The sequence below is a fragment of the Pteronotus mesoamericanus genome, unplaced genomic scaffold, assembly GCF_021234165.1.
Source record: "Pteronotus mesoamericanus isolate MK-2021 breed Mesoamerican mustached bat unplaced genomic scaffold, CSHL_Meso_final contig_74, whole genome shotgun sequence".
In the NCBI taxonomy this organism is placed as follows: Eukaryota; Metazoa; Chordata; class Mammalia; order Chiroptera; family Mormoopidae; genus Pteronotus; species Pteronotus mesoamericanus.
In genome coordinates, this window is record NW_026555247.1 from 9,194,041 (window position 1) to 9,211,477 (window position 17,437).

Consider the following 17,437-nt stretch of genomic DNA (forward strand, 5'->3'; position numbering starts at 1 on the left):
AATTGAGGGGTAGTTTAGTTCAACTTTTGCAATTAAGCTACCTTCTTTGAATATATGCTAATTTAATCAAGATATTTGTTTTTGTTGTTTGGTGATTGCTAAAATAACAACAATTCAATCTTCATACTCAAATATTTTGTAGCCCTCAAGGAAATGTTCACAGGGCTATTTACATTTCTAAATGGAAAGAAAACCATTCTGCTTCAATTTGAATTTATGGCAAAATGTTAAGACTATAGTATTCATTTTTATCCATATCTTATAGGAATTGCCTTTAAGAAATTCAGAACTCTGCTGTAATATTTTATTAATTTGGCATTGTTAAGGAATCACTTGTTTTACATACATGATGATCTTTCTAGGTACCTGAAGCTTATCTTGTGTGCCGGAGTTTAAAATATATATATATATACACACACACACACATATATATATATATTTTTTTTCCTTTGGTTTAACAGAAAATGCTGAATGTACTACAATATTTTCTTGATGAGTCAGACTCATCCTTAAGAAAGATTGCATTGTTTTCTGTGGTTAGTATCACACCCTGCCTGGTTAAAATCCTCCCAACTCCCTTTTTTTACTCTTCTCATCTGATTCTGGGTTCTCAGCCAAACACTTTTCTCTTGTTACTGTATCTGTCAGTCCCTTTCTAGTTTGCTTTATTGAACGTTTTCTAGTTTGTTTATAATTAGATGGCAGATGAGAATCCATGTTTCTGTATGTGCCAAAGAGTAGAGTTCAAGATTTTAATGCTAAAATACTGTGATATTTATTTGTTCAATTAGTTGCCTCCTTAGGTATACAAAATGAGTTACCATCTTGCCAGTTGACCAGTTAGGTTCATAGTAGAGAATGTACATAGCATTTATGAGGCTATAAAGCCAGTTATAACAAATAAATTTGCTATGGTAAAGTGTTTTAATGTTTGCCATAGTACAGATTGATTTTAAATTACTAATGCCAGTGACTCTGTATTATTCCCTCAAACCTCCCAGAATTCTAATTCGCAATTAATCAAGAAAGTGGCAGTGGCACCTGTTAAACAATTGGCACCAATGGGAACTACTGTGGTAACCACTGCTCCGAAGCCTTCCACAGTACAAGTAAGTTGTGACAGACTTGTGGCCATGTGCGCACAGGTTATTCTCTCATCCTTCTTTATTATTTAGTTATTTTCTGTCAGATGTGTAAGTTGTTGAGTATGGGACATTGAAGAGAGAATTCAGTGATACGTGATGACACTTACCAAACTGGTAACTGTTGGAAGTTTGGGAAACACAAGATAAACAACGAAATACACTTTTGGAATATCAGTTCTACTTGAAAATACTAAATTAGTACAAATGTATCAAATAATCATGTGTCGCAGTGTCAGCAGGTAGGTGCTGAAACAGAATTTGTTGTATGGGATATTAATTAGGGAAGTGATACCTGTGGAAGGGAAGGGAGTGTAAGTAAGAGTTTGGGCTAGATGAAGGCCCAATAAAGCCTCCGTGAACCTGGTGGAGAATTTTGGAGCAAATATGGCCTGTCAGAGAGTTGTCCCATTGTGTGCCAACATGGTCTGCTGGGCCTCAGTCTCCCCTTGTGGTCAGTCATTGGATGGGAATTCTCCAGGGAGAGTTGTGCTCTTGGGCAAGGTAATTTTCTGCAGCTGAGTTAAAACCTGAAGGTACTGACAACTAGGTTTTCCAATAGCATTCCCAGCAGCTAGGACAACGCAGACCTTCCTTTGTGGTGGCATATCACAGTATACTCCTTGCATTACTGGAATCTCCTTCATCATACATTTTGAAGACCTGCTCTTTTGGGATTCCAGTGGATTACTTCCTCGAGGAAACAAGGAAGGAAGTTAGCAGGACTAATAACTCATCTAAAACTCATCATCTCTTTCTTTCATTATTATCCAGAGTCCTGTTACTCTCAACTACCACTCTGCTGGTCATGATAGCTTAACTGGTAGTCTGATCATACTACCAGTTAAGCTGGTAGTTAAGCTGAACCCCTCAGGGATATGAGGTCCTAATCACCATGTTCTTTTGAGGCAAGAGTTGCTGCTCTTGTGCATTTATCATCACATTTGGGCAGGGAAATACTAAGAGACACTTAAGTGGATCTCCTGTATTTACCATACATACTTCTCTTTGCTTCCATTATGTAGTGGTAACCCTATCTGTTCCAGATGTCAGGTCATTTACCCCATTATGGTAGTGAATCCTCACTTTCCTTCTGGTCTGGACACAAGGAATCTGAAGAGCCTAGGAGACAGCCATGGCGTCTAGTTTATAGGGACTCTTGCTATGTCCTTTGGTGAAAGTATGGTGGTGGCCATATAGGTGGAGTACCCAGACAGTGGGCTCAGCCAACCAGATGGGAGGCTGAGAGACTGTGTGGGGACAAGTGCCTTTATTGAAGGCTGGTCGGGAGTCCACAAGCAAAAGGCATGAGGAGACTTTATTGGTGTGTTTGAATGTCACTAGGTCAAAGTCAGAGGGGGACAGGCAGGCACCAACTTTATCACACTGGTACACCTAGTCACCTTGATGGAGTGCTCAGAGACTATTTGTGGGGATGTTGAGACGTCAGAAAAATAGGAAGTTTAAAGAATTTATTATATGATTATTTTATGAAAGGATTTTATGACTTCAGCAGTACTTTGAGTATATGAGCTTTTTCATTGAATCTATTTCTCAAAGATTTAGTACTTAAAGTTTTTCTAAAATGGTATACATGGGTTGTTAGTTCTTTTCCTTGGATTTTTAAAATCTATATATCTACCATTGCTATTTCCATGTAGATTATAACTTTTTCTACTTTAGTTCAGTGCATATTCTAATGTAGGCTGCTCCTCAGTGGTAGGCCAAAGCAGTAGAAATTATCAGAGTGGAGTTAATGATTAATATCTGTTTTTACCTTCAAGGCTAAAGCATCTCAGTTTTATACATTTCTTGGAAATAAGGAGCTAGAACTTGGAAATGAGAGAAGATAGAACTACGTGTATTTGACTAATAGATGATAAAGGCAAATGCATGTTAAGAAATTTTGAAAAGTATTTTCCTATTTGTAGGTATTGATATTTATTAAAATGGCTTAAAATGTGGTCTGGTCTAGTAAATATAACACAGGAATTAGTTTGAAATCTGTGTTCAGTTTTATATTGTATTAATGATGAAGACATAGCTTGATCCATTGTAAGGTTGGAATATAATATGCAAATGATTACATTTAGAATTAGTATTTCTAATTACAAATAAACCCAAAGTTGATTGCTTTTTCAGACAGGTGTAGAAAATTATCCTCCTTGAAATGCAGTTTAGTCTACTAAATTTGCATACACCTCATTTTACTGGCTCTATGTATAACTAATTTTTCACAGATTACTTCACATACGCCCCAGGTTGTTTTCCCCTCCTGTTCTGCATATATGCCTTGTCAGTGCCAGTGCAGTCTTGCAAGGCGTGGAAGTACCTACCACTGGCTGGTCTGTAGAAAGTCTAAGGCAAAGTTATGATTGAGTTTAAGGTGGTTTATCCATTATGACAGTGAGATTGTATAGCTAAAGACTGAGATTGTGTACCTTTCCATGCCTTTTAAGAGGTAGAATTCATGTGGGAAATGCATATATCTTACAGGGCCATGAGGACAAATTTGGTCCCAAGCACAGAATAAAATATTGACAAGGAATGTAAAAATGACATAAGTGCTTCCTCTACTCAAAAAAATAGGACACTTTTCCTTTGCCCATATTTCATTGGGCCTTATGAGAGGGACAAAACTCCCTGGAGAATCCCTGCTACCAGTATTGAAAGGTAACAAACTCATCAGCTAAAGTTCCACATTACACCTCTTAAATATAGTAACACAAAGAGTTAATGACTGAATATAAAAATATAAAATAGACTCACTGAAGAAAGAATATTTACTTACTGTACGTAAAGCTAAAAAGTTAATTAGAAAAATCTTGAAAAGAATTCAGAGGGAAGTGTTCAGTAGTCCTTGGAGAACAGAACTAAGGATAGGAATAAGAAGGAGACAACATTTCCATTTTTGCCTTTGAGATCTGGTCATACTTAATAAAATTGTACTCATTTAAGTGCAATTTTTTTTGTTTTAACATTAATTTAATATTTAATTTTTTTAAATTTTTTTTTGCTTAACATTTATAGGCATAATCACCATTATTAGTCAGTGTTTTTAACTTGTCACTTTTACCCTCAAAACATTCTTGTCTAATACATGCTCCAGTTTTTCTAAAGTAGTATATTCAAGTTTACCTACTTTTACTATTACAGAAGGAGATTTTCTTGAAGATGATGACAACCTGATCTTTCTGTGCTATATACCTATAGAACACAGGCATTTAAATTAAAATGGTTGCTGCAATGTTCAGTTTTCTGTGTGAATTGTAAATACTATTCTCCCTATACCCCCAAACTTTACTCACAGTCTGTGACTTTAGTGCCTGTCTTTAAAATAAGATTGTTGCTTTATCTAAATGTGGTTTTCTAAATTACTACCTGACTTGTGATTTCTTGTGTGAAACTTTTTATCCTGCAGGTGGTGCTATAATCATACCTCATTTCAATAGAGGGTGGAAGAAGCAACTGAAAATCTTTTCAGTGTGAAAATAAGATATCACTTTCGTAATATTTGTAATGCTTACTCTTATGATCTGCATAAAAGCAGCTTATCTGAATATAAGATGACCAGTAATCTCTCTGCTTTATCCTTATGAAAAAGCAGAGAATTACAGAAACAAATTCTATATTTTCATATAAAGGCTTACTATTTCAAATTCTTTTTAAGAAATATTATTAATATTTTTGTGAGGACTGAGTACTTGGCACTGTGTTTCACAAACGACTCTGAGATAGTTCGTACCATTGCTATTCGTGTGTGTGTATGTTTCAACAGGAATCAGAAGGTTAGAGGGATTAAGTAACTTGTCTCCTGAAGTCAACACTTAGTAGGTATCAGTGAAAAGGAGGGAGGTAGGTAGGTAGGTGAGACCAAAACTCAGATCTGCTAGAGACCAGAGTGTATATACCTGTTACATTGCCTTAGACTAGTAGGGCATAAAATACCGGCAAAAATTTCAAGTCTATTTGTAGTCTGGTAGGTGTGAAATGAGACACCCACTATGATACATATCATAGTAATACATATCTAAATATATACTTTTAATTTCAGTCTGTGGCTGTGCCAACCAGTGTTGTCACAGTTACTCCTGTAAAGCCATTGAATACTGTAACTACTCTGAACACTTCAAGTTTGGGAGCATCACACACCCCCTTAAGTGAGCCCAATCTCAAAGCAGAGAACTCAGCAGCTGTTCAGATTAATCTTTCTCCGGTAAGCTCTCAGTTCCACCTTACATAAATACATCTCTTTATAATTTTTTTGAATTCTCTTTTCTACCTAACATTTATGAATGTTTGTTTATATTTCTTTATGTAGACGATGCTAGAAAATGTGAAGAAATGTAAGAACTTCCTTGCAATGTTAATAAAACTAGCATGTAGTGGATCACAGTCCCCAGAAATGGGGCAGAATGTGAAGAAGCTGGTGGGACAACTTTTGGTAAGTTAGTAAGAATCCATAGAACAAGTTTAAAATGGAAAATAAGTAATTTTAAGTAAGATTTATTTTTAGTGGATTTTTTGATAAACTTTGCTTTTGCTTCTTGAAAACTTTGTAATGATTATAAATCTTAGACAATGAAATCTGCTGTAGTATATTACTTTCTGTCGGTCTTGCTTCTCTTAGCCTGAAAAGGGCCTTGGAGAGAAGGTTGACTGGTCAAATAAAAAGTAATTGTAAATGCCAGAAAGCCAGGCTATTAGTAAATAATAAAATTCAGTTCTGTATATGTCCAAACAGCAAACTTAGGGACCTGTGGAAGTAAGTTAAGTTCCTCGTGTCTGTTTCCTTCTCTATAAGATGAGAGGAATAAATGCGATGGTCTTTGAGGTTTATGTAAGTGCCAAGATACTATGTCTTTTAGTTACAAAATTACACATCCTTGGTTTCTTCTGTCTTTTTCCAGGCACAGTGCTTAGATATGTTAAAAAACAGATAAAGGTGGAAATTAGCAAATATTGCAGATCATATGCTTAAGAAATATCCTGAGGATATAACAGAAAAATATAATTTTAGATTTTTCAAAAAATTTTTATAAGAGTTTATTTGAGCCAAACTGATGGCATATACTGAGGAGCAAGATTCCAAATGCTCTGGAGAATAGCAGTTTTGCAGCTTTGTTTATGCAACCCATTATTTTTCCTTTGGATTTTGTTTGTTGTTTTGGTGGGAGAAAGTGGCTCATACTCTTCCGAGGGAGGGTGTAACCTCCTAAGCATATTGTATGGGTGGAGGTCTGTTAACTCAAAATTTTTATCTTGTTCCAGAGCACCTCTTGTTATCCTGTTAAAAACAGATACATGGCTGGAGTCAGTTAAAATTATTTCTGAACTTTTCCTGCTAGTACTCTGGGCCCCTCCCACCCCTCCTCCTTCTCTTAAACTTACACCTAACAAAAGAAAGCAGTTACCAACTTGGCATTTTCTCTACCACACCTTTGCAGTAGTGTAAGATGTCTCATTTCAAAAATGTCAGCTCATAACTTTCTTCATCTAAGTATAGCTAAAACGCCCTGTGATGCATGAAGGAATGCGAAAACGGAAAAATGGATAGCCATGAAGCAAGGAGGAACCAAGCAGCCATCCGGGCTTGCCACGGCCCCGACTATTTGTTTAATGTACAGCCGTTGCTTATCTATATGATATATGCTAGAAGTTTTCATCATTTATTTTACAGTGCTTCTCATGCAATTTTAAATATCTTAAGATGTTTTGAAACTCTGCAGAGTTATTCCTACATAAACTGAACTTTTTAACACTTGAAACCTTAATTTCTAGTGAAGACTAGGAAGTAAGCAATTAACATTCTTTAACTCAAATATTTTATAAACTCTAGAAACATTTTTTATAGATATAAAAGTCAATTATTAATGGATTTATTTTATAAAACTCAGGCAAAATAAAGACTTCTGTTACTTAAACCAGCAAACTTAAGCTAGTTTTTATTGGTTTGGCCAAAAAGTCCATTACTTTTTTCTGTACGATGGCTCTAGTAGTTCTTAGTTGTCCAATTTCATTTGTAACAATTTTGCTAGATGGGATTGTGACAGCTGTCATATCAGTGTGCATTTAAAAATAACTTTTCAAAATTGGTGAATTTTTGTGCAGCCATTTTAATTTTGAAGATATAGAACATTTTTGGCATATTATGCTTTATTATTTCAAAAAAGGAAAACGCACAACTGAAACACACAAAAAAAAGATTTGTGGAGTATATGGAGAAGGTGCTGTGACTGATCAAGTGTGTCAAAAGTGGTTTGTGAAGTTTCTTGGTACTGTTGACATTTTGGCCAAATAATTCTTTGGTGTGGGGCTGTCTTATGCACTGGAAGATGTTTAGCAGCATGCTTGGTCTCTACCCACTAGAAGCCAATCGCAAGAGATGGCTGACATACTCAAAATATCCAAATCAATCAAGTTATTGGTGAAAATGAAAAATATGTCTTTTATTTTACAGAAAAAACCTAACCATACTTTTTGGCCAACCCAATATTTACTAAGGATTAATCTTAGTTCATGTGAACTTCAAAAGCATTTAAGTTAGTTCTCTATTTCTGGGAATTTTAGAATACCCAGTCCTTATATGTGCCTGCTTTTAACAATATCATCTGAAGGTAGAAAATTATCTTACATTTGAACACACATAAATAGACAGACAGATACAAACAGTTGCATCCAAGTTTTGTTTTCCAGATATTTACAATTTATATCTGTCTTTTCAAGTCAAGTTCCAAATGACCTCCCCGCTTTTAAAATGACAGCCATTAATACCTTAAAGAGTTGGACTGATACCTACATAACATGATAGGTTGATCAATTTATCGAAATCCTTATTTGAAGCTCTGAGAGACCAATAAATGTTATTTATTCATTGTGCCTAATACATAGCCAGCTTTTTCTAATTGTGTGCACAAAAGATTAATTTAGAAGTATCAAAGGATCTGCTTCTTGACCATCTTAGTATTAATGGGAGGCTGGTGACTGTATGTCATGGGGCTTGTTGGCATCTGAGGCAAACTTCCCATGTTAATATTGAGATTGATAAAGCCCAAACAAATTTATAGGGAAAACTAGGCCTAATGTGTATGTCTGCAGATGAGCCAAATGTTGTGGATCTCTCTATAAGGACTGCTTTACACTCTAGAGGAAAGTTTCCCTCATGCAACCCCACGAAGATTCTTCGTCATCTAAGAATACCCAAGCAGGGGCCAGTGAAAGCTTATGGGATGCTGGAACCATAATGCTTTCCAAGGCCCTGGCCCTTATCTCAGGATGAATCCATTCCAGGGTGCCCTGCCCCTCTCTTCTCCTTGGGCCTTCCTGAGGCTTCTCCGAGATTGGCTGTGCTACCATGCTAGACAGCTCCTGGCTAGTGGTATTGTTACCTAGCAAAGTGAGATTCGGCTGCCTGCCGACGTACACACGCATTATGCAGTAATTGGTGAGGGATGAAAACGATTTTTACTAACAGGGTTACAAATTTGGAGGAGCTGGGGGCTCCTCTGCTCCAAGCCATTCTCTTCTGCAAAACATAGAAATTCCCTTGTTCCCCCAAAAACTGAAGTCCAAATCCATATGCAGAAACTGCCCCCTCTGCATTTCTTATCTACCCTTACAGAGTCCAAGGCTGCTACGCAAATGAGTCTCCATCTCTTTAGCTCCAGGTGCGCGTGCGCGCTCTCTCTCTTTCTCTCTCTCTCTTCCCCCCCCCAGTACTTGTGAGATCAGGATCTCCATTGCCTTGCTGCACAGCTCCTTCCTTCTCCCAGGGCTGGGGTGCACTGCCAGATCACTGCAACTGGTTGTGCTAAGGACTCCATGTGTCCTTGCTTGTGCCCCTGGTGACAGCAAGCTTTGCTGGCTTGCGCATTTGTGCACTCCTCTCAGAGTGAGTGAATGGGAGCGGTCCAGGGCCCCTGGCATACAGTGGGAGTGTCCAACTTGTTAGCCAGTTCAGGCTAACGTCCACCACGTGTGTCATCTTGCACAGTGTCTCTGCCCCTCCTCTGGCCACCATGATCTGGAAGCGGGTAGGATGGTTTTCTAGCTGCCTACAGGGGCACAGTGTCTTCCCCGGGTGAGGTGTCATGTACAGTTTGTTTACCCTTACCCAGGTGTATGACACACCCCAGCTGTGGCTTCAGTCACCACCGCCTTATGGTTCTGTGACCCTTCCTGCTTCTCCAGGTAGGGCAGCCTCTCATGCTGGATCAGTGTTCCTCCAGTGTTCCTACGCTCCCAGCGATCTGGCGCGTCCTCTCCCTGTTTCAGTATGAACAAGTTTTTAACTTTTGAGTATCTTAAGTAAGCATTGAGCTTTTGGCCTTCCATTTTCAAGGTATGCTAGTTTTAGAAGGGGACCTGGAGGCTTGTTTTTCTGAGATAGAATACTCTAGATCAGGAGGCATGATAGAAAGCAACATGTATTGAAGAAAACATTAAAATATTTCTAAGTACAAGGAATTTCTATGTATTTTGTGGACAGCTAGGGGCAGTTAGGAATTAATCAAATATCCTTTCTAGCATAAGACCTATTTAGCTTAGAACAACAAATAACAATTCTCAAACATTTTGGTCTTAGAATACCTATATATTCTTAAAAATTGAGGACTCCCAAATTCATTTTGTTGTGGGATTGGGATTAAAACTGAGAAATTAAAAAAGTAATAATTCACTGATTTATTTAAAAATTACAATAAACACATCACATGTTAATATAAACAACATATAAATAAAGATTCTGGTTTCCAAAACCAAAAATTTGAGTGAAAAGAGTGGCATTACTTTATATTTGTACAAATTCCTCTGATATTTAGCTTAGTAGAAGATAGCTAAGTTGTAATACCTGCCTCTACATTTAATCTGTTTCTTGATGTGTTATTTTGGTTGAAGTATTTGGAAAATATTCGACCTCATGCAGAGTGATGGTTTGAAAAGTGAGTATTTTATGAGCTTTTTGCCAGATAATTGTGGATATTCTTCAGATCCACTGGTTTATTTTGCACTCTGAATGGATCTTTTACTCATGTGTGATTATTGTAACAGAATGCATTTTGGTTATTTGGAAAATGTTGGTTCACTGAGTTGTGCAGATCTTCTAAATGCTGATGGATTTATTTAAGTTACCAGAAAATGATACTTGTAATCTGACCAACAATCTCATAAAGAAATTCTTTAAGTACTAAGAAGCTATCAAACTCAGGATCATGGTTACAAATATTCCAAAATTTTATAATACTTGATCTTAACCAAAAGGCCTAGAAGCCATCCAAAATTCTGATTTTGGCTTGAGGGCTCTAATTTTGATTTTTAACAACAAATGCTATCAGTTTTTTTTCCTTATAGTGACAGGCTTGGTTGGTTGGTTTGTTTTTGAGAAAAAGCCTCTCAATCTAATACCCAGGTCTTTTGAATAACCACAGTTGGTTTGACATTCTTTCCAGTAAATGAAAAAAATTGGCTAGTTCAGTTAGCAACTCAATCACAAAGTACTTTTCCTTGATCATCTTAATTTGGTCTGCAGCAGAAATGCTCTATTTCTAAGAAATGCTCTATTTTCTTATACACAATTTAAAAAATATATTTACTGAAGGATTGAGATTTAGTAAAATTAATTTTCACTGCTTCATTGAGTACATTTAAAAATGAAACTGGCTCTATTTTTTGTTTTCACCAGTAGTGTCTAGTAATGTAGAATATGATGACACCTTTTTTAATTTGTTGCTGTTGTCTCTCTTACCAGCAGTTTTATCTGCTCTTGCTTTTGTACCCTCAGTGCAAATCTCAGCACAGTGAAAAAGGCAAAAAACTTTTTAGGATTAATGTGAAAATAATTTAGACCTCATAGACCCCTGAAATACTTAGAATGTAGGGCAGTATGGAAGGTTTCCTAAGTCCTTTGGAACAATAATATATCTGTTATTATGGGCTTACAATAGCATTCTAAAAATCTAATATTATCCTGATTAAGGTAATTTCAAAATTGAAAAAGCAAAACAAAAAACCTCAAGGCCCCCAAACCAAATAACTTCTTATCTTCTGCCCTATGAAATTTAGGACTCCTGTGTCTTCACTTCTTAATTGTCCTTAGCAGACTGTGATGCAGTAGCTTTATTCAGGTTGCCAGCTCTACTCTTATTTTGCTTTCTGGGATGATCCCTGTTTGAACAAACATCTCTATTGTTTATGAATATTCATTTCACAAATGACATGAAAAAAAAAGTCTCCATTTTCACAGTTCAGAGCTTATATAGCTACAGTCATGAATACATTCTGCTCCTCTTTTAAAGTATTTGTAGACTTAAAAGTGTTGTTTTTTTTCCCATCCCCAGGATGCAAAAATTGAAGCAGAAGAATTTACTAGACAATTGTATGTTGAACTCAAGTCTTCACCTCAGCCTCACCTCATTCCTTTTCTTAAGGTAGAATTATGTATTTATTACATTGAAGAAATTCTTTGTTTACTTTAAAATAACTTAAAACCTGAATATTTCAACATGACAGGAACTTAAGGTGAAGATAACTAACAATGTAGGAGAAACCTCTCAGTGTTGTAATCTGTAAATCACACTGATAGTTTATATTCTTTGGGTTGGAACATATCGGGAAAACAGAAGTATATTCTGATTAATGAGTATAACTTGATTATGTTTTTTAATATCTGTATATGAAAAATTCTTTTCTTAATATAAATTTCTTTTTTTTTAAAGATTTTGTTTATTTATTTTTAGAGAGAGAGGAAGGGAGGGGTAGAAAGAGAGGGAGAGAAACATCAACATGTGGTTGCCTCAGGTGTGCCCTCTACTGGGGACCTGGCCCACAACCCAGACATGTGCCCTGACTGGGAATCGAACCAGCGACCCTTTTGTTTGCAAGCTGGCACTCCGTCCACTGAGCCACGCCCACCAGGGCAAAATTCTTGACACTTAAAAAAAAGTTGGGCCTTCTGCTTTGTCCTAATGACTCATATTTTCTTATAAATCACAAAATGTCAAATTGAGTGAAAAGGCTATTTTAAAAAAGTATTTTGTTAGTAGGCATATTGTTTTCTAAGATTTATTGACTAAAATAGAATTTTGATGGAGAACAATAACCTTAATAAAAAGAAATGGGTTTGGCAGTCTAACAATATATATTTTTGGATACTCACAAGTATCCAAATTGAATTGAAATTTATAAAGTCACTGAAGACCTGGGACTGTAGTGAATCAAAGACTCAGCCATAAATTTTGAAATAATGGAATATGGCATTGCCTTTAGAAAAATTTTGCTTAATTGTCTAGGGGACATGAAAGAGGCTTCATAGTGGAAGACTTTCTTTGGTTGCCTCATGAAAAAAAGGTGGGAAGGGAGATGGAGCACCACATTTTCAGAAGGAAAGGGAAGGTTGAAGGGTCAGCATAGTATCTAACATCAAATGACTAGTGTTCTTTTTTCAGATGACTCTCTTGATTGAGAAGTTAAAGTCAGTTTTCTTTGGGTCCCTTTCAGTGCAAAGGTTCTGTGAGCCGTAGGTACTCTACATGACACTGAGAGTTCTGTTGAGTTTACAGTCATACCTCGGTACTTGTGGCCTTCAGAACTCGTCAAACCCTGTACTCGTTGGTATTTTGATGAGAAAATAATGTTTTGGCATTTGGTGCTTGCTCAGGACTAGTGGCGCTTGCTCAGGACTAGTTGCACTTGTTAGAAGTTGTATGAGTCATGACGCCACCCAGCAAGAGAAGATGCTTCATCACTTGTTGCTTGCTCGGTACTCATTGGTTTCAGCACTCATCACGAGTTCCCGAATGAATAAACGATGAGTACCCAGGTACCACTGTGTTTTTATTTCATACTCACTGGAGACACCACGGGGAAAGAGAAATTAGTAAGCACCTTTTGAGTGTCTGATGCTTTGCTAGATGGTTTACTTTTAATTTGCATTGTTTTCACTTAATTTTAATATCAGTCTTTTGAGAATAGCTGCTAGATAGTATTTTCCATTTTAGGGATGAGAAAACCATGGAAGTTGTCTAACTTTAAATCAAACTCACAGGTCTAGCACTTAGCCTATCTGACTCTATTTCCTAGCAAAACGCTACCTTAAGTTTCCAAAAATTACTGTGAACTAGATGTACTTTTTATCTGTTTTCTAAGGACCTAGTAAGCCTTATGCATTTTCTTGAGACTTTTTTCCCCCTCATTTTTTGGGAGCTTTCTGGGGGTTGGATGTTGCATAGGGATGAGGGATTCAGACTTTGTTTTTAACTCTAACTAGGGGATCAAGAGATAATTTAGTGTCTTTTTAAATCTTACTACTTTAATATTTCTTTCCAATTGTGGTGTTCTCTGGACTCCCTTTTCTTAGATTTCTAGCTTAAATTTAATTAATCAAATCACTTCATTTGTTCATGTATTTTTGAAAAGGCATGTTTTTTTCTACTTTTAAAGTTTGGAAAAAGATTATTATGGAGACTTTCTCCTATTATTTTTTATATATACTTGAAAACCTCTTTGGATAAGAATTTTATCAATTTCTTCTAATAAAAAAATTAAGGGAAAGGAAAGAAAGAGGAACAGTAGTTCTCATTTGCTTTTTAAATGATAGCATTCTGACAATTTGTCAAAATAAGGAAGTCTTCCAAAACAGCCCATAAAATTGCCAAGATAGCCTACTATCCACTTACTTTTTCATCTTTTTTCTTACTCAAAAAAACCCCAAAACCAAACATATAAACAAACCCCAAATCCCCGGGATGAAAGGCAGACCCATCTACTTTTTAGCTTGAACTGTCTTTAATTCTTTTAACAGGATATAAAGATAACCAACTTAAAATTCAGTCAGAAAATATTCTAGCTCAATTAAGAAAAATTGACCATGTTTGTATTAGCTTTATTTTGATAGGAAGACTATTTCTAACAAAAGTTTGAAAGTTAGCCCTGGGTAGTATGGCTCAGTTGGTTGGAGTGTCTTCCTGTAGACTGAAGGGTTGTGGGTTCATTCTCCTGTCAGGGCACATACCCAGGTTACAGGTTCGATCCCTGGTCAGGGCACATATTAGATGGCAACCAGGTAATGTTTCTCTCTCCCTTCTCCTCCCCCTTTCTCTCTAAAGGCAATGAAGAAAATGTCCTTGGGTGAGGATGAAAAGAAAAAGTTGTTGAAAGTTGTTTAACAAAAAATTTGTTTAGTTTGCTTTTGTTTAAACAAATGTACAGATACTGAAGTTGTTACTGGTCTATTATGGGATATAGATGGGTAAAACCAAGTATGAAACTTTTTATTTTATTTATTTTTAAGATTTTATCTATCTTTAGAGGGAGGGGAAGAGAGAGAGGAAGAGAGGGAGAGAAATACCGATGTGAGAGAAAACACTGATCAGTGGCGTCTTGCACTTGCCCTGACTGGGGACCGAACCCACAACTCAGTCATGTGCCCTGACCTAGAATCAAACTGGCGACTTTCCACTTTCCAGGACAACACCCAATCAACTGAGCCACACCAGTCAGGATGAAACTGTTTTATTTTAACAAATTGATTTTCAGGCACACAAAATAAGCTTAATCCCCAGACATAATTTTGTATTGAAAAATAAAGCACTTTTGGGTTTTAAATTAATTGAATCTTGGATATAGACAGGATATAAATAAGAGATATCAGATTTCCTCAATTGAACTACTTGATGTACTTTTGAATTATTTTCTATTGAAAAGGTATAAAATACAGAATATTTCTATTATACTTCTAGCTAATTTATTCAGTTACTATTTTTTTTTCCCCCTTCCCTGTTTCTAGAAAAGTGTGAGTGCCTTACGACAACTCATGCCTAACTCCCAGAGCTTTATTCAGCAATGTGTTCAGCAGACTTCTGGTGACATAGTCATTGTTACCTGTACCACACCAGTAACGACTTCTGTGGTGACAACAACAGTTTCCTCAATCCAATCTGAGAAGCCTGTTATTGTTTCTGGAACAACAACACCCAGAACTGTGTCAGTACAAAGCCTGAATTCGCTTGCTGGTTCAGGGGGAGCAAAAACTGGAGTTGTGACACTTCATTCTGTGGGCCCAGCTGCTGTAGCAGGAGGAACAACAGCTGAAACTGTTTTGCTTCAGACTCCAAAACCACTTGTGACATCTATACAAACTACAGTTACAGATGTCTCACTTCATCCTGAAAAACCAGTAGTCTCCGGGGCAGGAGTGACACTGGCTCTTCCATCGGTAACTATTGGAGAAACTTCGGCATCAGCTCTTTGTCTTCCATCTGTGAAACCTGTTGTTAGTTCTGCTGGGATCTCGTCTGACAAGCCTGTCATTGGCGCTCCAGTCCAAATCCAGCTTACGCAGCCGGGACCCATCCTTCCGCAACCAGCAGGTGTTCCTCAGGCAGTTAAAGTCAGACACCTAGTGAGTAACATTTCATTCCTTCTTCCCCAGTTTCTTAATTTGAAAGTTTCAAACATTCAGAAAACTGGCAAGACTAGTGAAATGAGCCCCTGTGTACCCTTGACCAAATTTGACCAGTTGCTACATTTTTACCACATTTGCTTTGTTCTTTCTCTCTCTATTCACATACTACAAAACATACACATGTATTTTTTTCCTGAACCATGTGAGAGTTGCTTGCAGAAGTTGTGACGCTGCGCCCTTACATACTGTGTATCCTTTAAGAAAAATTCTGGGATTTTTTTGGTAATATAAGTACAACATATGTGGAAATTAATATTGGTACAATATGTATTTCCACAGCTGTCCCAACAATGTCCTTTATAGCTATTTTTTTCTCATGTTTCTGATAGATTGAATATTACATTTACTTGTCATTTCTCTTTAGGCTCCTTTAATTCTAGAACAGTTCCTCAGTCTTTTGTGGTTGCTTCTTATGTTAAAATATTTTAAGTGCCTGGGCTAGTTGTTTTGCAGAGTGTACTTTATTCTGTTTTGTCTGATTGTTTCCTCAAGATTAGATGCAGATGAAATATGTTAGCAGGGCTATTACATAGATGATATTATGGTAACATTTCTTTTAAAAAATGTGCTGAGGGTAGAGGGAGGGACGTGGTGAAAGGAGCAGATAAGAAGTTGTGTTGTTTCCTAAATTTGGTAGGTTGGGAGGTTCTTGGGTGAAAGAAATCTTAGCTGTTTACCGATGAGTGTTTAGAACATTCTACTTTATGCAAGACAAGAAAAGTTTTATGAGAAGACTGTGAAATATTGTTAACCTGTGTGAGATAGTACATGGTGAATTAATTAAAAATCATGTTTCTTTTTTTAAAGTTCTTCCCTACCTTATATGATAATTAAGCTAGCTGTTTTTTATTTTTGGTGATTCCCTTATCTGTTTTTGTAAGACTTTGTGGTAAAGGCTGTGTTTTGAATCTCTTTTTTTAGTTTATCCTGCTTGGAGTAGTATAATCTAATAATCTTCCCAGTCTTGTTTGTGTGATCAGGAGAAGAGGTTAGCATTTGTGGATGATTGTCCTTGAGGAAGAGGATAGCTTTGAATGTAGAATGAAAGGAGAAAGATTAATTCAGACAGCCTTCAAACTCTTGGCTAGGTAGGAAATAATAGTCATTTCCTGGATGCTAATCTTTTTTTCATCTCTTTCTGCTCTGAGTCTGATTTTCAAATGGAGAAATGTGCCTGCCTTGCAGAGGTTCTCTTGAGTGTCTGACTTTAATCTCAGTTGGAACCTTTTTAGAAGTGGTGATTCTTAAACACTGGTCAGATTTGGGAACCACTGGAACAGAGTAATTGCCCCAAGAAAAGGCCTCTTTTTGGCAGTACTGAACAGAATTGAAATCCTTTTTCTGGGTTGTAGCTGATTCTCAAATCAGTGTTAATCTTAATGGACCATCTATAGCATATTGGTCTCTGAAATGAAATAATGCTTTATAGCTACATAGAGTTTTAAAAGTATGTCATGTATGCACTGTGGATTTTAAAATAATTTTTTGATGCCAAAAGTCAGGAAGAAAACTGAGAGTCTGGAAATTTTAAGTGATTCATCCACTGGCATTCAATGAGTAACGGATCTCAGACTAGAACCCAGTGTCCTTCCCATTAGGTTATGGTGCTCAAGACAAGAACTTCTAGGTTTCAGAAATGTCCTGAAACAGAAAACTCTCTGGTAATAATATTTTGGCAGCATTTACATTTTGTAGTTTTGACTCATTATACATTAGAAATAATTTCCATTAAAAAAGGTAACAGAATCCATTGGCAAATATTAAGGATTTTTTTAAACTTCCTATTTTTGTCCTTGCAAGATTGTGGAATAATTTAATTTTACTTGTGAATTTTGCT

General features: G+C 36.5%; 1 protein-coding gene across 2 annotated transcripts in view; it reads left to right on the forward strand.

Annotated features, from left to right (window-relative positions):
- TAF4B (TATA-box binding protein associated factor 4b) overlaps positions 1–17,437 on the forward strand; it is a 128,879-nt gene that overhangs the window by 22,013 nt on the left and 89,429 nt on the right. For both annotated transcript variants that reach the window (XM_054583478.1, XM_054583480.1), the window contains 5 exons: positions 1,002–1,109; positions 5,197–5,358; positions 5,464–5,586; positions 11,477–11,566; positions 14,923–15,537. In XM_054583478.1, the coding sequence (XP_054439453.1) occupies positions 1,002–1,109; positions 5,197–5,358; positions 5,464–5,586; positions 11,477–11,566; positions 14,923–15,537 (1,098 nt within the window). The remainder of the gene's footprint in view (positions 1–1,001; positions 1,110–5,196; positions 5,359–5,463; positions 5,587–11,476; positions 11,567–14,922; positions 15,538–17,437) is intronic.